The sequence below is a fragment of the Eriocheir sinensis genome, chromosome 31 (assembly GCF_024679095.1).
Source record: "Eriocheir sinensis breed Jianghai 21 chromosome 31, ASM2467909v1, whole genome shotgun sequence".
In the NCBI taxonomy this organism is placed as follows: Eukaryota; Metazoa; Arthropoda; class Malacostraca; order Decapoda; family Varunidae; genus Eriocheir; species Eriocheir sinensis.
In genome coordinates, this window is record NC_066539.1 from 8,663,741 (window position 1) to 8,689,378 (window position 25,638).

General features: G+C 46.3%; 1 protein-coding gene and 1 non-coding gene across 2 annotated transcripts in view; one reads left to right on the plus strand and one right to left on the minus strand.

Annotated features, from left to right (window-relative positions):
• Positions 1-25,638, minus strand: part of LOC127006004 (titin-like) — a 97,000-nt gene that overhangs the window by 40,024 nt on the left and 31,338 nt on the right. The window contains exon 4 of the mRNA XM_050875488.1: positions 16,237-16,929. Within this exon, the coding sequence (XP_050731445.1) occupies positions 16,237-16,929 (693 nt within the window). The remainder of the gene's footprint in view (positions 1-16,236; positions 16,930-25,638) is intronic.
• Positions 6,940-7,012, plus strand: Trnar-ccu (transfer RNA arginine (anticodon CCU)). Its single transcript has one exon. It is a non-coding gene; the product is annotated as a tRNA-Arg (tRNA).

Consider the following 25,638-nt stretch of genomic DNA (forward strand, 5'->3'; position numbering starts at 1 on the left):
TTGATTACCATTTTCACGTCTATACATTAATTCCGTCTGTTATACATTAGGAGTTATGGAGTTCAATCACTTTAGCAACACGTGATATATAATTTATGTTTGTTGATGATCTCTTAGTAAGCAAAGAAAATCGAGAAAACCAGAGTGATTTTGTGTATTCAGAGGATGTGGAGAATGCAATGGAATAGGGATGTGGAGAATGGAATAGGAATGTGGAGAATGGAATAGGAATGTGGAATGGAATAGGAATGGAATAGGAATGTGGAATGTGGAATCGAATAGGAATGTGGAATGGAATACGAATGTGGAATGGAATAGGAATGTGGAATGGAATAGGAATGTGGAATGGAATAGGAATGTGGAATGGAATAGGAGTGTGGAATGTAATAGGAACGTGGGCTGAGTACGGAGCCTTAGCCTTAAATTAGAGACGCCTCTCCCTAGGTTGTCTTTCTCTTCCTCTCCACCCTTATATTTACCGACGTCTTTGAATCTGGGCGGGCTTGAGATGCAGGAGCTACTTGGTTTTCCTCTCTGTGTCTTGCTATAAAACCGCTGCTTGGAGGAACGTGAGCCTGGGTACTGAGTGTTGGCCTTCCTTGTGTTTTTAGGCTAACGATGATTCCGAAGAGCAAAGGGTAAGGGGAACTAAAGAAGGGAGGGAAGGTAAGAGTGGAAAGGATTGAAGGGAAAGAAAAGAAGAAAGGAAGGGAGCGTGAGTACTGATTGTTGGCCTTAGTGAAACTCTTTCCTTAGTACACATGTGAGGGGTATGTACACAGCCAGTCAGGAGGAAGAAAGAAGAGTCGAGGTGAGAGACGGAAGATGAGACAGAAGAGAAGGTTGTCCGTCAGATGGAGAATAAAGGTGAATCGAGGGGAGAGAAAGACTTCCGTACCCAATGTCTTTCGCTATTCCAACACACACACACACACACACACACACACACACACACACACACACACACAGACAGAGACACACACGTTACACTGTTGCACGCACACTCCGGGCTTGTGAGGGAGGCTTCAGGCAGAATATTTTATGATTTACAAGCTTCGGTGTCACAGCTGTCTGGTGAATACTAACACTACACGACATTCTCTCTCTCTCTCTCTCTCTCTCTCTCTCTCTCTCTCTCTCTCTCTCTCTCTCTCTCTCTCTCTCTCTCTCTCTCTCTCTCTCTCTCTCTCGTTCTTTGTGTTTTTGGGCTAAAGACGAGTGCCAGAAGTAAAGGGGAAAGAGAGGAACTAAAGAAAGGAGGAAAAAGAAGGGAAGGGAGGAATAGAAGAAAGGAAAGAAAGAGAGGAAGGGAGGGAAAGAGGGGAAGAAGTAAGAGGCGAGGAGAGGAGGGAGAGAAGTGATGAAAGGAAGGAAGAAAGAGAAACACGGAGGGAGTAAAAAGCGATTAAGAAGGGAGGGAGAGAGAGGGAGAAAGAGAACCGTGAATAACGTAAATGGTGAAAACGGAAGAAAGTAAAGAAGGGATGAAAGGAAGGAAGAAAGGGAGTAACTGAGGGAGTAATAAACGAAAACAAAGGGAGGGAAAGAGGGAACAGGAGAGGTGTAGAAGGGAGGTAGGAAGGGAGAGTAAGTCAGCCGGAGGGAGACATGAGCTGGCCGGACAAGACGAGGGGGGAGGGCCGGGGTAGAGGAGGGGAGTGAGGGGAGATTCAGAGAGGCGAGGAGAGGACAATCTAGGGAAGTAATCCTCTTGTCGGCCTCGTGTGTCATATCTACTGCGTCTTTTCGTGCCGCTGCCTGCCTGGGACGTGCTGGGACAACTGCGTGGCGGGGTAGTGGCGTGTGAGTATGTGTAATAGCAGCAGCAGTAGTAGTAGTAGTAGTAGTAGAAGTAACAGCGGTAGTAGAAGTAATATTTGTTATGGTTGTGATAGTGGTTGAAGTATATGTGGGGTGAATGTGCATGAGAGCAAGAGCAAGACCGAGACCGAGAGAGATAGATATAGATAGAGGTGGAGACCTACATACAGTTATAGCATGTTGTATTTATCGACTTGGCATTCATGTTAGAGGAGGAGGAGGAGGAGGAGGAGGAGGAGAAGGGACAGGGGAAGGAAAATAAGGAGTAAATGGACGAAGAAGAGGAAGAATAATAATAATACGAGTCCCAATAATAAAAAACGGCAGAAAGAATGATAATGAAGAAGTGCTAATGAGGAAGATGAAGGGCAAGTGTTCTCAAGAAGGAAGATGAAGAAGAAGAAGAAGAGCAGGATGAGGAAGAAGAAGAGGATGAAGAAGAAGAAAAAGGGGAAGAAGAGGAAAAAAAAGAAGTGGCTACTGACGTCAAGAAAAGGAGGAGGAGTCGAAATGCAAGAGGAGGAACGCCAAGAGGAGGAAAGGAGAGAGAAGGTTATGAGGAGGATTAAGAGGCCAAAGAATGTACTAGTCAGAGGGAAGAGGAGGACGAAGAGGAGGAGGAGGAGGAGGAGGAATCGACGTGTGAGATGGAAGAAGATACAGAGGAGAAGGTTGTCAGTCAAGAGAAAGACGAGAAGGAGGGAGAGAAGAAAGGAAAAGAAGAAGAGTGGAGGCGTGAGATATAAAAGAAGAGGCAGAGGAACAGGATGTCAGTCAGGAGAGAGAGAAAGAAGAGAAAAGAAGAAGAACGAAGAGCAGAGATGAAGAAGAGGAAGAGGAGGAATGCACGTGAGATGTAAGAGAAGGCAGAGACGGGGGAAAAGGGAAAGTGAAAAGGAAGGGAAGGGGAAGGGGAAGGGGAAGGGAAGGAGGGAAGGAAGGAAGGGAAGGAAGGAAAGGGAAGGGAAGGGAAGGGGAAGGGAAGGAAAGGGAGGGAGGGAGGGAAGGGGAGGGAAGGAGGAAGGAAGGGAAGGAAGGAAGGAAGGGAAGGAAGGAAGGAAGGAAGGGAAGGAGGGAAGGAAAGGAAGGGAAGGAAGGGAAGGAAAGGAAGGAAGGAAGGAAGGAAAGGAAGGAAGGAAGGAAAGGAAGGAAGGAAGGAAAGGAAGGGAAGGAAGGGAAGGAAGGAAGGAAGGAAAAGAAGTGAAGTGAAGTGAAGGAAGGGAAGGGAAAGTGAAAGTGAAAGGGAAAGGGAAAAGGAAGGGGAAGGGGAGAGGGAAAGGGAAAAGGAAGGGAAAAGGAAGGGAAGGGAAAAGGAAGGGAAGGGAAGGGAAAAGGAAGGGAGGGGAAGGAAAGGAAAGGAAAGGAAAGGAAAGGAAAGGAAAGGGAGGGGAAGGGAAGGGAAGGGAAGGGAAGGGAAGGGAATGGAATGAATGGAATGGAATGGAATGGAATGGAATGGAATGGAATGGAACGGAACGGAATGGAATGGAATGGAATGGAATGGAATGGAATGGAAAGGAAAGGAAAGGAAAGGAAAGGGAAGGGAAGGGAAGGGAAGGGAAGGGAAGGAAAGGAAAGGAAAGGAAAGGAAAGGAAGAAAAAGGGAAAATAATCCAGGTGAGAGATAGAAGACAGAGAGGAATAAGTTGTCAGTCAAAAGAAGAAAGGAAAAGAACAACAAAGAAGACGAAGAAGCAGAAGAAAAAAATAGAATAAAAATAAAATGAAGAAGAGGAAAAATCAAGGTGTGAGATGTAAGAGAAGACAAAGAGGAAGAAGCTGCCAGTCAAAACAAGAAAAAAGAACAAAAAAGAAGAAGACGACGACGAAGGATTAGCACCGTAAGAAGAAGCAGCAGCAGACGAAAAAAACAAAAAAAAAAAACAAGAGAAGATGAGATGAGACACAGAAGACGAGGCAGAGAGGAACAAGCTGTCCATCAAAACAAAACAACAACAAAGACAACGAATCCCAAGAACCAGCAGAAGAAAAAGCAGAAAAAGCAGAGCCGAAGTGTGAGATGGCGCCGATGAGCACAATGCAAGCCCGCCAGTTTTGTTCCACGCCGCTCCGGTCTTTGTGTCGGCGTCGTTATGAACCCGGTAATTACGCGACTTTTTGCCCACGCTGAGCCGCTGACGAGGGGAGGGCGCGGCTTTGTGCAGGGAGAATAGGGAGGTTGAAAAGCTTCCCTGATTGTTGTGATCTCGTAGCGAGTTGCGTTGCCGTTGGAAAGCGCCAGTCAGTCATAGGTGAGGAGGAGGAGGAGGAGGAGAAGGAATACATAGGAATACATAGGAAGAACAGACACCAGAAGACCTATCGGTCTATGGCGAGGGTGTCTGTTTACTACCGCTACTACTAGTAATCTACGTGTGGCAGGACAGGACAGAAAAGATGAAGGCTCCTCCCCACCCACCTCTCCCTCCGGCAACGTGCCGGCAGGAAATAGTTAAAAGAGAACACCATGTACCTTTAAGGAAGAAAGGGACATGGAAATTTTACAGTAAAGAGAGAAATAAGAGGAAATTACTACCCTTAACTTACACTACTGGTAACCTAAGCTGTGGGGGAAAATGACTTCATTACATAAGAACACAAAACACAGAAACACAAGGAGAATGGAAGAGGACGAGTGGCCTGCACAGGGCAGCCTCAGGATCCCCCCTAATACTCACGATGGGTGAGGTGTAGTTTCAGGGGCACAGGGGAGGCTTGATCCTCGTTTTACCGGCGGTACTAGGCACGGCACCAGTAACCTGTCACCTTACTGCACCCACACCTCACTCCACCTGTCATGCGGACATTAACTGTTGCTTTACTCTATTGTTAACTTACGCTACTTGCAATCTAGGTTGTGGGGGAGAATAATATGAATTTAGGTTGACGCACAGGAGGAGGGGGTGGAGGGGCAGGAAATGGTGGTGGTGGAGGTGCAGGTGGAGGAGGAGGAGGAGGAATATAGAAGTAAAGGATTATAAGGATATTAAAATTGACAAAACGAAAGAAAAGGAGAAAATGGAAGAGAAACAGATGAAGAAAACTGAAAAAGAAGAGAAGGAAAAGAAAGAGAAATATAAGGATAATAATTAGACAAAAAAAGATCAGACTAAGACGAGGGATAGAAAAGAGAAAAGAGTTAATTAAAAAAAAAAGTGCATAAGAAAGACTCACATAAACATACATGTATAAAAAGATTGAGAGAATCGTTTACTCATGAACTCTCAGGAAGGAAAACGAGACAAGATAACGCCTTTGAGAGAACTCGAGAAACCAAACAAACACACCTGAGCACCTTTAAAGAGAGAACTCGAGAAACTAAACAAACACACCTGAGCACCTTTAAAGAGAGAACTCGAGAAAGCAACCATATAACAGACACAAGAACAGACACAGACCGTCCCACACCACCACCACCACCAATAATTACCACTCCATCCAAAACACCTTCCCTCTGTACTCTACTTAGGCACCTCATTAGCGAGTCCTCGAGACCAATCATGTATCAATCATTCCCTTCGTCCTTTCTCTCTTAATTAGTCTCGCCCTCTCTACCCCTCTCTCTCGGGAATCAGCATCCCGGAACACCTGCTAATGGGACGTGTTACCTGTAAGACGGTCTCAGGTGTTGAGGCGCTGGGTTACGATACATGTTTAATTTTTACGGGTAAGATTAACACTGATAGGGGCAGGTAGATAGGTGGATAGATTGATAGACAGATAAAGAGATAGAGAATTAGAGGTTAGTCACTTTGTACTTGATTACACCTCTTCTTCTTCTCCTCCTCCTTTTCCCCCATCATTCCTTTTCCACTTCCCTTCTTCCCCTTCACTCTTTTCCTCCCAGCATTCCTCTATTCTTCTCCCTCTCTCCTCCCTACATACACCTGCCGAGTGAATCTGCTTCCTCCTCTTCCTCTTCCTCCTCCTCCTCTGACTCCTATGAAATCTGGCGTCACTAAAAATCGATGACGTGGAAAATTGGAAAGGAGTAGCCATGTGTTACTACAGCGGCGGGCGACGGGCTGACTGGCTGACTGGCGGGTTGGTTGGCTGGCTGGCTGCGTTAGTGACGGAAAGTTGGAAAGTTTCGTTTAGTCGGCGCAACATCTGTGGTCATATGCCGGAGAGAAACAGAAGGGGAAGGAATTATAGGAGAAGAGAACAGATCTCAGGAGACGGGACACAACCCCCGATTAATACCTGGTACCCATTCACTGTTGGGTATCGGAAAAGCCGCCCAAATTTTTCCACTCCGCCCGGGAATCGAACCCGGGCTCTCTCGGTTGTGAATAGCGGAGGTACACACGGACGACGGGAGACAGGAAGACACCCACACACAGATAGAATGCAAACACTGTATAAAAGAAGTAACTGAAACGATGATGGCTGAACGTCGCAAGAGCTAAAAGTGCAACAGGTGAAAATTCGGACAACAACAAAAACAACACTAATTTATGTGAACTGAAAGTAAAAGTGTAAACTCCCAAGATTATCAGGCGTGTGCAACCCCCTCCCCTCTCCCACTCCCCCCCCACACACGTTGTTGTCGAACTATTGATATAAATTCGCCACGCCGCTGTCACGTTAGTCCGCTGCAAAACCTATCTGTCAATATCTACCTGGTCTGCTCTCTGCACCCACAGCGCGCCCCTGTCACGTTCGGTTACGGGGCAAACTCATCAGAATCTAAAGTTAGTCAAATGTTTTCCTCGTTTTGTTGAACCTTTGTTTTCATTGACACACTGTAACCCTAAGCGATTGAAGTTGCTCTGACGTTCCCGTGACGTAGTCCATTCTAGTCCTTCACCTTGTTGCTCTCCCGTCCAGATTTGAAATACCCTGCGGATTACGGCAACGTCTACACAGAATGGGGCAGTGAATATTACTGTTTTTGCTATTACTGCGAGAACAAACACGACAGCAATAACAAAAACAATAACTACTACTACTACAACTTTGATACTTCCACTACTATTTTTCAACAATCTCTGTCTATTGGGAGCAGTGTTGTAAAAATACTATACTATCAACTACAACAACCACTACTACCTCTAAACCACCACCACCATAACCCCCAGCACAAACCACTAACACTCAAAACAACAAGAAACCATCGCCCCTGTGGCCTAATGGATAAGGCATTGGCCTCCTAAGCCAGGGATTGGGGGTTCGAGTCCCCCCAGGGGTTACCAACTTTTTTTTCTTCGAGGCCTTGTAGTGACGGGTATTATGTACATTATCTGAGGATGGAAGGGGGGAGCTATGTTAACATTTCAGGGGGGGGGCGTGGGGGGGGGGTTGTTAGCACTTGACGGGGTTGGTTACTACTTAAAGAGGTTGCGTTATATCGTTAGGTTTGTTAGTTAGTTAGTTGGCAGAGGAGCACAACACGACGCAAAGCTGCACCATTTTTCTAACAGCCAAGAATAGGTAAATTTTTCCCGAGGTAACTGCCCCGTCGGCCACCCCAGCAGGCCCTCGTCAGGCGGCCTCCTCGTGCGTTCCTATGACACGGGCGGGACAGGCTGCGGCTCAGACTTTCTCGTTTTTCCTCCCCAAACAATGTCGTGGGTCGGGCGAGGCCTTGGTGGAGTCCCCCGCCGCCGGCCCCTTCCCGCACCGGCCCCGCGGGAGTTTTTCCTTTCCTCCTCTGACTGATGTCCACGATTTCTCGAGTCTGAGTCGTCCCCTCCAAGCACCAGGCGCTGAGGGGAGGGGTCGCGGCCGTGGTGGTGGTGGTGGTAGTGGTGATGGTGGTGGTTGCGGTGGTGGTGGTGGTAGTGGTGGTGGTGGTGGTAGTGGTGGTGGTACTGGTAGTGGTGGTGATAATGGTGGTTGGTTGGGGCTTTGTTTGTGGTGGTGGTGGTGGTAGTGGATATTGTTATGGTGGTGGTAGTGATAGCAGTGGTTAAGATGGTGGATGACAATATAACTACGATAACAAATGCAGACTACGACAATGATAACAAGAATAATAATGAAAAGGATAACAGTATCATCGCAAAACATATACAATATTTTTTTACAGCATCACATCCGCCTACAAAATAAAGTAAAAATCGTACACGCACGCAGAGGACCGCGTGCATTTGTTCTCCCGAAGCAGCGGCAGCAGGAGAAGCAGAAGTGGCTGCGGCCTGGCTGGGACAACAACATTTCCCCGCATACCACTTGATATTTTCTCAGGGCGTCTGTTGCTTCTTTCTTTTCCTTTCTTCTTTCCTTCCTTCATTCTTTCTCCTTTCTTCTCTTAAGAGGCTCCAGCGCCCCTGCCCTCAAGGGACTTCTCTCTCTCTACGTCTTAAAACAACGCTGCGCTGCACAGGAAGCAGAAGAAAAAACTTGGAGCTACACTCTTCGAGGCTTCCTGGAGCACGATCTTCCCTTTCCCCGCTCCTGCAACCCCGCCCCGCCCCGCTCCACCTCGTCCACCCGCCCTCACCCCAGTCCGACCTGTCTCCCAGTGCTCGAAATTCACTTGACCTTATCATTTCTTACTGTGATGAAGAAAAAATTAATCTAATCTCAACTGCGTCTTTTACCGATTCAATTTACCATTTTTCTTTCCACCCAATTTAGTTATAATTTTTTTTTGTAATCATCAATTTAGTTTTTTTTCAACAATTCAAATTAGTTCTTCCTAATCGATCAACTTAGTCATTTTTAACCATTCAATTTATTTTTTCTAATCATTCAATCTATTTTTTTTCTAACCATTCAATTATTTTTTCTTACAATTGAATTTATTTTTTTCAGACCATTCAATTTAGTTTTTCTTCTAAGCATTCAATCTTTATTCTTTTAATCCCCTTCCTCTAAGTCTGGCTGCCTGTTGTCCTCGTCTCGCCCGCTAGCCACCCTCGTAAGATTACATTATTTCGTCCTTTTATCTTTTTTATATAGAGTAATAACCAGTGTGCGTTGTCCGCCTACGCACTATACTCGCTTCCTCCTCACAGTCTAAGTCACTCTTTGCTCTGCGTCCTCCCCATTGTGTGGCATCAAGTTTATTGGCATATATTTCATTTTCCTTCCTCCCTCTCCCAAAACTCAACACAATAACCTAAGTGCTTTTTCCTCCTCTCTGAGCTATAACTGTCTATGGACGCTCTGCCTATATGTCGATGTATCAGGCTTACTGGTGATTTATCTTGTTGTGCATCCGCCTCTTTGGAAATTCTCATCCTCACCCACACAATATTTTCCTCTTCTTCCCGGCAAGAGACGCAGGCCTGCCAATCTTTGTATCGGGGTCGGTAATAATAGTTTCTTTACACATCCGCGTTGCCCTTGAAAACCTTTGTCATCTGCCCTCATACTTAAGACACAATGGGTAATAAATTTTTGAGCCTTCTATATTTAGTTTTCTTTTATAACGCTTTCATAACCACTACGTCATCCAAGTACAGCGACTCTTTGCTCATTAATAAGGGCAAAATTAATCATCCGTATCATTGAGTTTGCTTTCATTATGCACGTACTCCCCCCTCCTCCCCCCCTCCCTGACCGCCAACCCCTCAAAAAAAAAAAATAAATAAAATAAAATAAAAAAAAATCTCGCGTCATTCACCCACACTCTTCAGTCATTAACAGGGGGGGACAAAATTAGTCATCCACATCCTTGACCTTTCTTTCGTCTTGCACGCAAATACCGCAAGCCCCCTACACCTTTCCCCCTCTCCAAAAAACAACAACAAAAAAATCAACTTGCGTCATCCACTCGCACGCCTCAGTATTAGAACCTCGGGCAAAACTAACCTTTCACACCTTTTAGTTTCTTCCCTCGGCAGGATGTTCATATTAATCAGTTTTTTTTTACTGCCATCATGCAGCCGTCCACGTAAAAGAAATCCTTCAGTCATGCACTCACACACCCTAATCAGCACCTCTGGCCAAAATTAATCAACCACATCTTCTCGTTCACAAATTCCTTCACATTCGCTAGTTTTTATGTCAGTATGAATCCGTCCCCCCCCAGCCCTCCCTCCCCCCCCCCCAAAAAAAAAAAAATCCTTCCGTCATGCACCCCCCACACACCTTAATCAGAACCTCTGCCAAAATTAACCTTCCATTTCCTTAGTTTTCCCTCTCGTGCGTCTCCTGTTCCCTCTTCCCTATCTCGCGCGGGCCACCTGTGTCCCGACCCGTCCCGTTCCCCGCCGCTGCTGCCTCCATCGCCTCCGCTACATCCTTCTCCTTCTTCTCCTCCTCCTCCTCGTTCTCCTCCGCCGTCGCCGTCTCCGCCTCTCCAACCACACTCAATATTCAGCGGCTCTGAACTTGCGTCTCGAGGCTACCGGAGAGGCGCGTTGTGATGCATGAGGAAGACGAGACGCCACATTAACATCATCCCCAATTTTAAGACACTGGAGTATATACACCTTAACCTTACCCTTTCTTTTCTTCCTCCTCTTGCTCCTCCTCTTATTCTTCTTCCATATTTTTATCCCTTACAGACGATCCTCTTTCTCCTCCTCCTCCTCCCTCTATCTCCGTTTCTTCCTCCTCCTCCTCTGTCTTTGTCTCCTTCCTTCTCCTCCCCTCGCTTCTTATCCCCTTCCCTCTGTTCCCTTCTCTTCTCTTTCCTTCTTCAAGTTCCCTCACCACCCACCTCCGTTACTTCTCCCCACCCTCACTACCCACTCTCCTCCCCTCCCCTGCCCTGTCCCAATCCCCTCTCTTCCCCTTCCTCCTCTCCAATCTTCTCTCTTCATCCTCTCGCGGCCCACTTCTCTCCTCTATGTCTCCTCACCAGCCATCTCGTTCCCCGCCTACTACTTCTCTCCCTCCCCTCCCCCTTCAGCCGGGTCGTCCCAGGTGACGCCGTGAGGAGTTCATTACCGCTGCACCTCCACGCTGGCTCTGGCTCTCTGACTGATGGTAATGAGATGAACCAGCCTCCTCTTGCGCCGCCCCCGTCACCCCCTATTCCGCCTACACACTCAATTACCCGCCATATGCTGCCCTGCCTCGCCTCGCCTCGCTCTTCTCCGTTACATAAGCAGCCTCGCCCAAGCCTGATTCACTTTGTTATGGCCTATGGTTCAGTTTGATCATTACCACGACCCTCGCTCTCCTTCCTCTCCCTCATATATCTAACCCAGACCCGACCTGCCCTGTTCTGTCCTGTCCTGTCTCGTCTTATCTAACCCCATCCCAGCCTCTCTGTCCCGTCCCGTCCCGTTAAGTCATGTATTTTTTTTTTTACGTTTTCGCCTGATGGTCGGCCCCATCCCGTTGTGACGCAGGCAAGTGTTTATAGTGGTTCTTCCATCCTGTCCTGTCCGGTCCTGTCTCTTCCCGCATTCCTTCCCGCTCCGTCCCACCGTGTCCAGCCTCTACAAGCGTCACCTAGCTCAGTCCCGTCCCGTCCCGTCACGTGATGCTCCAATTGACCCGCTTTGCCCCGCCCCGCCACTGGAATCAACATTGTCGCGATATATCTTAAACACACACACACACACACACACACACACACACACACACACACACACACACACACACACACACACACACACACACACTTTCCACATGCACACTCACGCACACCACGCACACACACGCACGTGGAGGTGACATTTTTCATTTACATAATTCTGAAATATTGATAAAATCTGATAAATGAAGAGAAAAACCCGACGGTAACGACCGAGTGCCGGAGCCTCGGCCGCCTCGGTAAATATCCAGGCAGATCCGGGCTGTCAATATTCCCTCATTCATCACCTAGCAATACTCGCCTTCACGCCCCCCCTTACCCCCCCCTGTACCTCTTCCTTACCTCCCCATCCACCTTTACATCCGTCAACACCTCCTACCTGGCAATACTCGCCTCCACCTCCCCCCTCCCCCTATCTCTCTCTCTCTCTCTCTCTCTCTCTCTCTCTCTCTCTCTCTCTCTCTCTCTCTCTCTCTCTCTCTCTCACTCTCACTATCCCCTCCTCAATTGATTTTTACCTACAATACCGCCTCCCCCCTCTCCCCCTATCTCTCTCTCCCATCCCCCCTCCCCCTATATCTCTCTCTCCTTCTCCCCCCTCCCCTTATATCCCTCTCTCCCTCCCCCCCCTCCTTTACACTGATCATCAACTTTTACCTAGCAATACTCACCTCCACCCCTTGGCCTCATCTTCCCTCCACCTTCATATCTTCAACACTTTCTTTTTAGCATTTCTCGCCTCTCACCTTCCTTCCCCACCTGTACCTTTCCCTCACCTCCCTCTTACCTTTTACATCCATCAACACCTCCTACCTAGCACCTCCCCTCCCCTCTCATCCCCACACTTCCCCCTGCACCTCCATATTCATCAACACCTACCTAGCAAAACTCCCTTTCCCCTCCTCTCCCCTCTACCAGTAACTCTCCCTCACCTCCCCCTTCTGTCTTCATATCCATCAACACTTCCTATCTAGCAATACTAACATCCACATTTCCCCTCTTCTCCACCTCTGCATCACCACCTCCATCGACACCTATCAGCTCTTCACCTGCACCTCCATCGACACCACCTACCTCACCACCTCCTCCACCTCTACCCACACTACCTACACATTCATCTCCACTAACACGTAAACACCCAGAACGCCTCCACAGTCACTTTTACCACCACCACCACCACCACCTTGCCCCCCTCTCCCACCCAATACATCACTCATATTATCTTCAGCATCACCACCATCACTACCACCACCACTACCTCCACTCATGTCAACCCCCTTATAACTCCACCTTCCCCTCGTCCACGCTCCCACACGCCTCAATCTCTAAAGCTCAGCACGCCCAGCCTTGTCCTCGTCCACCTCCTCCTCATTCATCACCTCGCAACACCTCCACGCCTTCCTCCACCGTCACTACTATCTCCACTGTAACGACCACACTTTCAACATTCATCATCACATCCAGCGGACACCCACACCTCATCTCCTGCTCCATGTCTACAGCACCACACAAAACACTCCCCCACACACAGCTTCCGCCCTCCCACAACCCGTCCACTCCCTAACATTCACATTATTCCACGCCACATGTCTGGATATTCAATTCGCTGCTTATTTTTTTAACCATACACAATTTAAGTATAGTTTTCAGCATTACAGTAAACCTCAAGAATTATAAGCTACAGTGTCACTTGAAAAAGACTCCTGATTGGTTACTTATTCATGCAACTTTTCTTTCTTAACTAGGAAAATACTTGATTCCTCGGTTAATCATAGGAACTAAAGTCCTCGGTTATTTAATTATTGCTACACTTATCGCTACTTCACTATTGCTACACTAAATCCTATTGCTAAACTAAAAACACTGGTCACCTAACTATTGCTACACTAAATATCTTGGTCACCTAACTATTGCTACACTAAATATCTTGGTCACCTAACTATTGCTACACTGAATTTCTTGGTCACATAGCTACGTATTGCTACACTAAATCCCCTGGTTACTTAACTATTGCTACACTAAATCCCCTGGTTACTTAACTATTGCTACACTAAATCCCCTGGTTACTTAACTATTGCTACACTAAATCCCCTGGTTACTTAACTATTGCTACACTAAATCCCTCGGTTACTTAACTATTGCTACACTGAAATCTCAGGTTATATAATTATTACTACAGTTAATTCCTTGGTTACTTTAAAGAGCCCGAACCCGCTGCACGAGTCTTCGGAGTCCACCTTCTCACCTCCCCTTCACATAAGCAGGACTCGGAGGGTGAGACGCCTCGCTAAGGAGCCGCAGAACACGAACATATACTTTGAACGCCCCTTCCTTTCTTCCTTCCTTTCTTATCTTGTTACGGGTGAGCAAGGGACCAAGGCGAGGGAAATGCCGTTTACACTTGGGGTTATCGCGAAGGGAAGCGAAGGGAATTAAAAGAAACGTGTCTTCTTGAGGAGCCAGGAGGAAGGGGAGAAGGTGGGGGAGGAGGAAACGAGGGCAGAAGGAAGGAAAGTTGCGGCAAGAAGAGAGGAAGGAGAAGGAGAAGGAGGAGGAGGAGGAGGAGGAGGAGGAAGAACAGACGGAGGAGTAGCGTGAATAATTAAGAGCCGCGTAAAAATGACGAAGAGGAGGAGAGCGAGGGCGAGTGAGTGAGAGGAAGAGGAAGAGAGGGAAAGAAGCTTAATAAACATTTGGAAGATGAAAGGGAAACAAGAGAGACAAAGATTAGAAACGCAAAGTGCAGCCACACGTACGAAGAGAGAGAGAGAGAGAGAGAGAGAGAGACACACACACACACACACACACACACACACACGAACAGTAATGAAACACGGCAGCTCTTCACCGTAGAATTATGGTCGGTACATTATATAACATTTTCGTGCGTGTGTCTGTGGTTAATAGCAAGGTGGACTCGAAGAATGACGGACTGACTACAAAAAAGTGGTTGGATGATAAAAAAATGATAAATTTTCCAAGGAAACAAGCTTTCACGATAAGGAATAGTTTGAATTACAGATGAAGAATGGAGGATAAAATTAATTCGAAATCACGTTTATGGAGATTAAAAGAGGATGCTGTATCTATAAATTCTCTCTCTCTCTCTCTCTCTCTCTCTCTCTCTCTCTCTCTCTCTCTCTCTCTCTCTCTCTCTCTCTCTCCAGTATTCACACAGTTCACACAAGGGGATCAAATGACTATTCCGGAAAGGGTTCAGGTGTACGGAGGCGGGGATGTCGATAAATTGAGGGATATAATCATCACCAGGCAGGTATTCCAGGATGAGATAGATAAGCTAGAGAAAAATAGGTCGCCTTCCTTCACCTCCCCCCCCAACCTCCCCAACCTCCCCATTCCCACTCTACAACACCCTTCTTTCCGTCCATCATCCCTTCCCATTCCCTTTCCTTTTCCATCCTACCCACTTTTTCCTTCCTGTTCACCTTCACAACATCGCCCTCCTGCCTACTTTTTTTTTTCATCCTGTCCACCTTCTTTATGCCTTATTTATCTCCTGTTCACTTTTTTTCTTCCTGTACACTTTCCCTACATCTTCCCTCTACCCACTTTCTCCCGAGTACACCTTCCCTCTCTTCCGCCTGTCCTCCTTCCTTACACCTTCTTCTTCCACTTGCTCGTTTTCTTCTTGTCCATTCTCCCTAAATCTTTTCATTCCTGTTCACTCTCTTACTGTCCACCTCCCCTACACCTTCTCTTTTCTTCCAACCACTCTGTCCACCTTCCCTACGTTCTCCCTCCTGTCCACTTTCATCATGCTACCTTCCTTCTCTGTCTTCTTTTCTGCCAACTTTCTCCTTGCTGTCCATCTTCCTTCTTCCCTACATTTTCGCCCTCCCGCCCAGGTCCTCGTCACCCTCTCTCTGCGGGTCCAGACCATCCGGCCGCCAACACGGAAAATTGAGGTTCCCTAAGCAAAGAAAATGTCTGATGGAACTTCTTATTCTCTTTGTTCCGCCGTGATGGGATGATGGGAGGCGGGGAGGGTGTGTGGAGGGGTAGAGAGCGGCAGAGAGGGAGAGAGAGAGAAATGAAGGCGTGAGGTAGGTGAGGGAGGGAGGGACAAGGGGTAACAGAGGGAGGGAAATGGAGAAAAATGTGCAAGTTTTACGATGTTAGTGAAGGGAATTAGTTTCTGGCGTTGGAGGGCGAGGCGGCGGAGAGGCGGGGAAGGCAGGGCTGGAGTTTGCGTACCTTGGCTTGGCGCCGCAAGTTATAATTGGTGCTAACAGAACTTAACCTACTGCTGCTGCTGCTTCTGCCCGTGTGTTTGGGAGGGGGGGGGGGGGAAGGGTGTCCGGGCGCGCGTGTTTAACTTCATATTCGAATGTAATCACTTGATGGAGAAGTAAGCAGCCCATGTGTACTACTTTGTGTCTGAGTGTGCGTGAGAGAGAGAGAGAGAGAGAGAGAGAGAGAGTTTATACAACAATGTACAGATAGTAAGATAGATAGACACGGAATAAGAAAAGACAAGTAAATACGGAACACTTTCTTAGGGAATTTAGTTTTGGGATCCCATCGCAAGCAGCTGGGTGCTGAGGGGACATTTTGGTGGTGGTGACTGTCGGTTTGGTGGAAAGTGGCAGCCTATCCCCTCACACTGGTTACAGCTTCTGCTGCTACTGTCCCTCCCCATCTGTGTTGTGTTCCTTTGATAGTTCTTCAAGTACAGCACGGGCCACCTTCTTGGCTACTCTTTTCAATGCTTTTTTCACCAATTTTCCATTCGCTCTTTTGTTGGCGCCCTTGTCCATTACGGGTTTGATCGAGATTGTCTGTTCACGGACTATTCTCTCTTGTATGGTGACGATAAACTTCAATTCAGTTTTGTCCGTTTCCTCATCTCCAGTAACTTGATTTTCCTGATTTTCTGTAGCATCTTCGTAAGAAACAACCTTCCGTTGATTGACATCTTTTTCTTCTGTTACGGAAGGAGTAATCTTTTCAATAACTGTCTCATTTGTCACATCGGGAACCTTTTCCTCTGTTACAACAACAGGGACTTCTTCTTTCTCTTTAGAAGCAGTGACAATCTCTTCTGTCGCCGTAGGGGCAGCCTGTTCAATAACCCTTTCTTGTGGGGCAGCCTGTTCAATAACCCTTTCTTGTGTCACAACAGGAACTTTTTCTTCTGTCGGCGATGGGGCAACTTTTTCAACAACCTCCTGTTGAGGGACTACCGGGACTTTTCCTTCTGTCATCGTAGGGTGAATCTTTTCAACAACCTTCTCTTCTGCCACAACAGGGACTTCTTGCTCCTTAGAGACACTTACGATCTCCTCTGTCACCGAAGGGGCAGCCTGCTCAACAACCTCCTCTTTTGTCACAACGGGGACTTTTCCTTCCGTCACCGTGGGGGAAATTTTTTCAACAACTGTCTCATTTGTCACAACGGGAACCTTTTCCTCTGTTACAACAGGGACTTCTTCTTTCTCTTTAGAAACAGTGACAATCTCTTCTGTGGCTGTAGGGGCAGCCTGTTCAGTAGCCCTTTCTTGTGGGGCATTCTGCTCAACAGCCCTTTCTTGAGTCACAACAGGAACTTTTTCTTCTGTCGGCGATGGGGCAACTTTTTCAACAACCTCCTGTTGAGGGACTACCGTGACTTTTCCTTCTGTCACCGAGGGGATAATCTTTTCAATAACCTTCTTCTCTTCTGCCATAACAGGGACTTTTTCTTGCTCCTTAGAGATGCTTACGATCTCCTCTGTCACCGAAGGCAGCCTGCTCAACAACCTTCTCTTTTGTCACAACGGGACTTTTCCTTCCGTCATCGTGGGATGGATCTTTTCAGCAACCTTCGCCGGCGTCACAGCAGGGACTATCTTTTCAACGACTTTACCATCTTGAATGACAGGGGCAGCACTTGGTTCTTTTACGACGCATGGGCTACGCGTAGCATTTGTTTCTTCAGCCTTTGCTTTTTCTTCCTTAATCTTGTTTTTCACGTCATCAACTTGGTGTTTCAAGTCTTCAATTGTTTCATTAAGATGTTTTTCGTTACGAACCTCTTTGATGTCGCTATCACACACATTCTTTTCGACTTCTTTTTGAATTACAGTTTCTTTCTCGACATCTTTTCCATCACCCTTTTCTGTAACATTCTTCCTTTCCACAGATGTCACCTTGGTGCTTTCCTGTGGAGAAAGTTGTTCTTCTTTCTGTTTTACTAACACTTCATTCGTTATATTGCCGGGCATAATCTCCTTTATTTCCTGTGTTCGTTCTACGTTCTGAAGTCCATCACCCTTTTCTGTAACATTCTTCCTTTCCACAGATGTCACAATAGTGCTTTCCTGTGGAGAAAGTTGTTCTTCTTTCTGTTTTACTAACACTTCATTCGTTATATTGCCGGGCATAATCTCCTTTATTTCCTGTGTTCGTTCTACGTTCTGAAGTCCATCACCCTTTTCTGTAACATTCTTCCTTTCCACAGATGTCACCTTGGTGCTTTCCTGTGGAGAAAGTTGTTCTTCTTTCTGTTTTACTAACACTTCATTCGTTATATTGCCGGGCATAATCTCCTTTATTTCCTCTGTTCGTTCTACGTTCTGAAGTCCATCATCCTTCTCTGTAACATTCTTCCTTTCCACAGATGTCACAATAGTGCTTTCCTGTGGAGAAAGTTGTTCTTTCTTCTCATTAACTAAACTTCCATTCGTTACATTGCCGGGCATAATCTCCTCTGTTGGTACTGCTTTCTGAGGAAAATCGCTCTTTACAACCATCAGATTTGGGGAATCTTTCAGCCCCTGCTCGTAGAGCGTCCGGTAATCGGCCAGAGCGGCCTTCACCACGGCGAGACAAGAGGTCTCGTCCTCTGGGAGCCCCCGGAATTCCGACACCCCGGAGCCGTCAACGAGGGGCCCCAGCCCCAGCACGGTGAAGATGGTGCAGACTACGAGAAGGTTCATAGTTGTTGATGGAAAGTTTATTGAAAGTTTATGAAATTAAGAAGACTTGCGGTTGTGTGGCAGAAAACCGCTCTGGGATTGAAAACAGAATGGCCTCCAGAACACAGACCGGGCATGGAAAATAATCCTCTCGGGTCTTCCTCCGTTACAGGACCACACACACGACGGCGAGGAACTGGGATGTAAAGTCTGGTGTGTGTGTGTGTGTGTGTGTGTGTGTGTGTATGTGTGTGTTTTAGGGAGGATGCGAGGCTCAGGGGTCCGTTACAAGGATGTTTAACGTCACACCACTTGGAACTCCTCCGTTTCCCCTTCCTTCCCGCTCATCATTGCCTCCCCCCCCTCCTCCCCCCTCCTCCCCCCTCCTGGGACTGGGACGATCCTTTTGGTGCTGGGGACATTTGGTGAACGAAATGGAGAGAGAGAGAGAGAGAGAGAGAGAGAGAGAGAGAGAGAGAGAGAGAGTAGTGTACACGGACATTATTTCTAGTTTACTACTACTATTACTAGGACCCTATTAGGTCATTACTAGTTTTGCTAAACTGAATAATCTGACAATAAATCATCCTCTTATTTGTTAACCGTGTTTGTAGTTAGACTGTGATGTGTGGCCAATGAAACTATTTGCTTATCCATATATCTATCTATGTGCATGCGTGTGCGTGAGATAGATAGATAAATACAGTCAGAGAAAGAAAGAGAGAAGGAAAGAGAAAGTGAGAGAAAGCGAGAGTGTAGCGCATACCTCTACATTAATGAAGCCTGAAAAAAGGTCGCCTCGTCCCACCTGCCCGGAGCCGCGTGAGGGGCAGGCACTTCCCGGCCCCCTGTTACCTGCCGTGTCAGGCGCAATAGCAGGGCACAGATGGCGGGAACAATGCCTCTCTATGGGATTAGTAATGGAGAGGGCGAGGGAATATTTGAGAGCCCAATGTTCACTGCGACAGGACGGGAGAGCGGGAAGCGAATTTTCAGCTACCAAGAACGGGTGCAACTTTAATATTTCTTTAACTCAGATAAATGGAATGACTTTGATACGATTGTTTAGTAGTAGCGAACGTATGTAAGACTTATTTAAGCGCACTACGGTCAACACACAAACAAAATCACACCCACCCAACCAGACACACAAACGCACACACTAGTTTCAGGCTCTCAACTACCAATGGAGTTTTAATATGTCTTCTTTAAGTAAAAACGTAAAACAGACTGTTAGGAATCGCTCTATTACGCTGGTTTAGTGAGCTTACGTAAACGCTACCAAGACTGATTGACACACCCATCCACACCAACACACACATATCCCCCCTCCCACACACCCCTCCCTCCCTCCCTCCCCCCAAGGCTGTTAATCAAAGAGGCTTCCCTGCGGCCAAGTGGTGGATGGAGTGCCGCTGACAGACCCGCAGATAGACACTGTAACTCCGGCACAAGTTCGAGGGTGTGGTTGTCAGCCCGACGCCTTGACTCACCGGTTAGACAACAGTGCCCGCTTTGTGTTAGATAACGAGGCTCGGGAGGCGTACACAGAGACAAAGACTTAGAAGGATAGATATACAGACAGAAAGATGGATGTAGAAGGAGAGAAAGACAAAAGTAGAGAGATAATGGTCAAGATAAATAAATTTTAACAGATATATGGGTAGACCTAGAAAGTTTGATAGATATATACAGTTTTTTTTACAGTATATGGTAAGTGACTTCCTCAATGAAAAAAAAAAATATAAGTTCAGCAGAATAGGTTATCATATTGCTACAGGTGAAAAGTCGCACAAAACTAACAGCTATGAAAAGCGCTATTCATACAGACAGATAAGATGCGAAGACTGGGGCTGACACACACACACACACACACACACACACACACACACACACACACACACACACACACACACACACACACACACACACACACTTACATCCATCCCCCCCCCCCTACACACACACAAACTCACACACAAACACAACCACACACACACACAAAAAAAAAACTTTATCCTCGACACACCTCACACAGGTAAGGTCACCCACCACAACCTCCTCCACCTCACCGCTCCGCCTGTCGCCACGGTCTTTAGCCTCGCACGAGACAAGATGAGCCACAAAACTCGGCGCTGAAGGGAAGCAGGAAGGAGGGACGGAAAGAAGTCGTGTCTCGCACCTAATGGCCCGCGGATCAAAGGTGACGCGTCCTCATCAAGGCAGCAGGGGTGGCAGGGGCGGCGCCTCCTCCAAGACCCGGAGTAATTAACGCGTCGGAAGAATGCAAACAGGAGACTCTTCATCGAACTCCATAATGTTTCGCCCTCTCCTTCCCTGTCATGTTTCGCCCTCTGCTCCTTCCCTTTCATAATGAGTGCCGAGCTTAGATAAAACGATAGCATGTTTACCGAATAAGAAGGGGGCAGATACGCGTCAGAAGAATGCAAACAGGAGACACTTAATCGAACTCCATAATGTTTCGCCCTCTTCACCTTCCCTTCCTTAACGAGTGCTGAGCTTGAGTAAAATGACGGCATGTTTACTGTACAAGAAAGGGACAGCTGTGTGTTATCGATCAATAGGAGGAGGATTATGTCAAGTTGTCAGGTGGGTAAGTTTAGTTTCTGAGGCATTGAAAGACCTCAGTTTCTTTTGATCCATTCAGAAATGATAGTAAGGTCAGGGGGTAGGCGTATTGCAGCTTCTAGCCTCGAGTCCTGTAGTTTCTGTTGAGACGATCTTCTATTAAAAATGTTGAGTAATTTAGAGTAGAGTAGTCGGCGTAGGAATGGAAAGAACAGTTTCTTTTGAAAAGATCATTAAGAAACAATAGAAAGAATGGGAGATCAAACATAACCCTGCAGAACACCACTATTTAAAGGTTTCGGGCAGTGGTTCCCAACCGTTTTTGTCTCGTTCACCCTTTTCCAGTCACTTTTTCACCTGTGGACCCCTAAAACGAAATAGGTTCAGCGGGCCACGCATGACCGTCCCAAGGCCAAATTTGCCACGTAGGCAGTAAGTTTGACACCCCTGGTACCGTTAACTAATGTAGAGGAATTCTAGCATATAAGCATTGTTTTAAGGATTGTGTACAGTAGTATGAATTTCATTCCGAGCCGCATGTCTCCTAATTCCAGTATAATAAAAAAAAAATAATAAAATTGAAATTCTTCCATGGACCCCTGGTTGGGAACCACTGGTTTAGGGGAAGAAAAGTGACCGTCTACCACAGCGGAGACATATCGGCCGGAATGGAAACAGGAAATGAAGGCACAGAGAGAGGGGCAGAAGCCATGGGAAGGTAGTCCAGAAAGCACACATTTGTACCAGACTCTGTCAAAGGCCCCGCGGCGCCCTATGGCCTCCACCCCTCCACGCCACCCTCTCCCTCGCAGGCCTCTAAATCGTAAAGTTGGGTGGTGGTGGGGTCTCTCTCTCTCTCTCTCTCTCTCTCTCTCTCTCTCTCTCTCTCTCTCTCTCTCTCTCTCTCTCTCTGCATGTTTATCGGTTTATCTCTCCTTCCTCTTTTCTCTCTCAATGTTAGCCTGTCTGTCAATCTGTTTATCTGTCTCTCCTTTCCCTCTCTTTCTGTATGCCTGCCTCCCTGCCTCTCTGTCTCTCTGTCTCTCTGTCTCTCTGTCCGTGTCTGTCTATCTGTCTGTCCCTCTGCCTCTCTGTCTGTGTCTGTCTGACTCTCTCTCTCTGTCACACACACACACACACACACACACACACACACACACACACACACACACACACACACACACACACACACAAAGGCAGCACTGGTGGCTCTTTGAAGCTGAAACGCGATTTTAGGAGCGGAGAGGTGCCATTTCCTACCCGCGAGTCCACAGCGTTTCGAGGCGGCGCACAATAATTCCTGGGCCGGGAGACGCTGTGTGGGGCCCGCGAGGAGATGAAAGGAACTGAAATAGTGGAGGGGCGCAAAAAGAATTAATGTTGGGGCTTGTGCTATTGTCGACGCAGGTTTCCATTCTTCTTACGCCTCTGAAGGGTTGGTTGGTTGGTCTTTGGCGTCCCACTCTGCGGGCCCGACATGCCACTCTACGTACGCGAAATTTTCTGAAATCGTGGATGACGGTTTGCGGTCCGACTCGCCTCCTCGTACGTATGAAGAGCACTGAGACTTCTTGACACAAATATCAGAGCATTGAGACTTCTTGACACAAATATCAGAGCATTGAGACTTCTTGACACAAATATCAGAGCATTGAGACTTCTTGACACAAATATCAGAGCATTGAGACTTCTTGACACAAATATCAGAGCATTGAGACTTCTCCTTGACACAAATATCAGAGCATTGAGACTTCTTGACACAAATATCAGAGCATTGAGACTTCTCCTTGACACAAATATCAGAGCATTGAGACTTCTTGACACAAATATCAGAGCATTGAGACTTCTTGACACAAATATCAGAGCATTGAGACTTCCCCTTGACACAAATATCAGAGCATTGAGACTTCTCCTTGACACAAATATCAGAGCATTGAGACTTCCCCTTGACACAAATATCAGAGCATTGAGACTTCCCCTTGACACAAATATCAGAGCATTGAGACTTCTCCTTGACACAAATATCAGAGCATTGAGACTTCTCCTTGACACAAATATCAGAGCATTGAGACTTCTCCTTGACACAAATATCAGAGCATTGAGACTTCTCCTTGACACAAATATCAGAGCATTGAGACTTCCCCTTGACACAAATATCAGAGCATTGAGACTTCTTGACACAAATATCAGAGCATTGAGACTTCTTGACACAAATATCAGAGCATTGAGACTTTTCCTTGACACAAATATCAGAGCATTGAGACTTCTTGACACAAATATCAGAGCATTGAGACTTTTCCTTGACACAAATATCAGAGCATTGAGACTTCTTGACACAAATATCAGAGCATTGAGACTTCTCCTCTAAACTGTCCCAACGTAATGTGTTATGAGACTATAAATTTACTAACTATAATAGGAACACTAACCACCATTCCTTGGCCTAATGAAACACTATCAAACTTGAAACCGATCTGGAACACATGAAACGAGTTACATTAAAATAGCTTTACATGAATCAGTCTGTGCTTTCAAAAATATGGTTAGCGGGAAGTAGTCACCTACCTCTCATCTCTCTTTGCAAATTAAAAGGTTATCGTAGTGACGAAGGCCATGTATGGGATCCGTGGGTCTTATCGCTAATTAAATACAAGGTTAACTGGACTCTAGCATACCACAGACACCCGAGGAGCTAGCAAGGGTCCTGACTAAACCTGTATATGTAGATGTTTTGTAGCCTAGACTAGCGCAGCCTACTCGTGTTGCTGTTTATTATGCCGCGTGGCCAGCCTCCCGCCCAGCCATCAGCGTGGGTGTTGCGTCCATTCCACTGCCCGTGTTTTATATCAGCGTACGTGCCCTCAGCCTCCGATAATCACGCACCTCAAAATGCTTAAATAAACATGCAAATGTGCCGCGCAAATTGATGATGTATGCATTTAAATACGCACTTTAAAACAAGTTCATAACACAGTTTTTAGAAATGTATTCTGGGTAAATTTGCTGCGCCGAGGCTGCCTGAGTGATGGCTCGGAGTGTCTAACTGGAGAGGAGACTTGTTTTGGTATAATATTTTAAAAGCGTAGCGGACAATGAATGTTTCGGGAGTGGAGACATTTTTTTCACGTCAAAATGAGATGATCAAGTGTTATAGATAAAAAAAAGCAAACAAATAAAAATAAGCCCGTAATACCTAAAAAAAAAAAAAAAATCTCAGCAAAAATAAATATCAAGTTTAACCCACTACTTACCTTATTGTTGATCAGTCAGTGGTGGCAGCCGAAGAAGTGGTAGTGGTGGTAATAGTAGCCAATAGAAGCAGAAGCAGAGGACGCATAGCAGCAGAAACAGTAGCAGTACCAAACGAAAATTAAACATCACCGAACTGACCACTTGCTTCCATTCTTGACCGGTGCTCACCTTATCCTCGCATGACGCAGCCTCCATCACCACCCCTCTCGCCCGCCGCCACCTGGGGGAGGGAGATAAAAATATATATATGCAATGTTGCCTGATTATCTTAGTCACTACATTGTATTTACCGGTTTTTGACACTTAACTATTGCAATAAGACATCAATAATTAACCATTTCAACGATAAGTATAAATGAATCTAGTTTTTGAGGTGGAGGAGACAGTTTTTGGGTCTGAAATGGGTAAAATGTAAGACGCTTAGTACGACGATCTGATAGGGGCTTCGTGGTGCAGTGGTTAGCACACTCGGCTCACAATCGAGAGAGCCCGGGTTCGATTCCCGGGCGGAGTGGAAAAATTTGGGCGGCTTTTCCGATACTCTACGCCCCTGTCCACCCAGCAGTGAATGGGTACAAGGTATTAATCGGGGGATGTGTCCCGTCTCCTGGGGTCTGTTCCCTTCTCCTATAATTCCTTCCCCCTCCTGTCTCTCTCCGGCATATCACCACAGATATTGCGCCGACTAAACGAAACTTTCCAACGACGATCTGGCAACTTTGTATATATGATTATCGAAATTCTCCTCCACACCCGAAATGCGAATCAGCTCCCCGAGGGTTGCGCCTTTATTTAATTGCTGGGATTAGGGATGTATTAAAAGGCCTTTGCATTTTCCAAAACATAAATGAGGATATTGATTCACGTCCAAATTGAAAACATTACTGGTGATCTTGGTACTCGTAAACGCTAAAAACATTGTTGATCTTGATGCTCCTTCATACAAAAAATGATCATGATTTTCCTTCACATTAAAATATAAAAAATCTTGACTCTCCTTCACATCGATACATTCTTTTATCTTGATTTTCCTTCATATTAAAAACTTCATTGATCTTTATTCTTCTTTATATTAAAAAAAAAAAACATTAATGATTGTATTTCTCCTTAACAATAAAGAAAAACACTGATCGTTATTCCCATTCATATCAAAACAAGAATCTCAAATGCTCTCAAATGCTACGTTCCTCACTTGTTGGCGAAGGATAGTTAGATAGACAGATCGACAGACAGACGGATAGATACAGATAGTGATAAATAGAAATATATAGAGATTATTTAAATTCCCCCCACCCCCACCCACACGGTAAAATCATTAATTGTCCCTCCGCGCCCGGCTTCATTTAATTGGTGGGATTAAGAATGTATTACAAGGTCTTTGCATTTTCCGAAAAGTATTGCACACTAAAGAGCATGAATATGTAAATCTGCTGAGAACGGCTAAAATATACATCTGCATACGAACAGAATTATGCAAATGACTAAGCATCCGGCGTCCACTCGCTACTAATTGGCGTTCACTAACTATCGGACGCTGCCTCTCGAGAAGGATTAGTCTTCGGAAAACCCGCGCCGATTACGAAGATATATTTCGGAGCGTAACGTAAAGGGAGGCTGTGG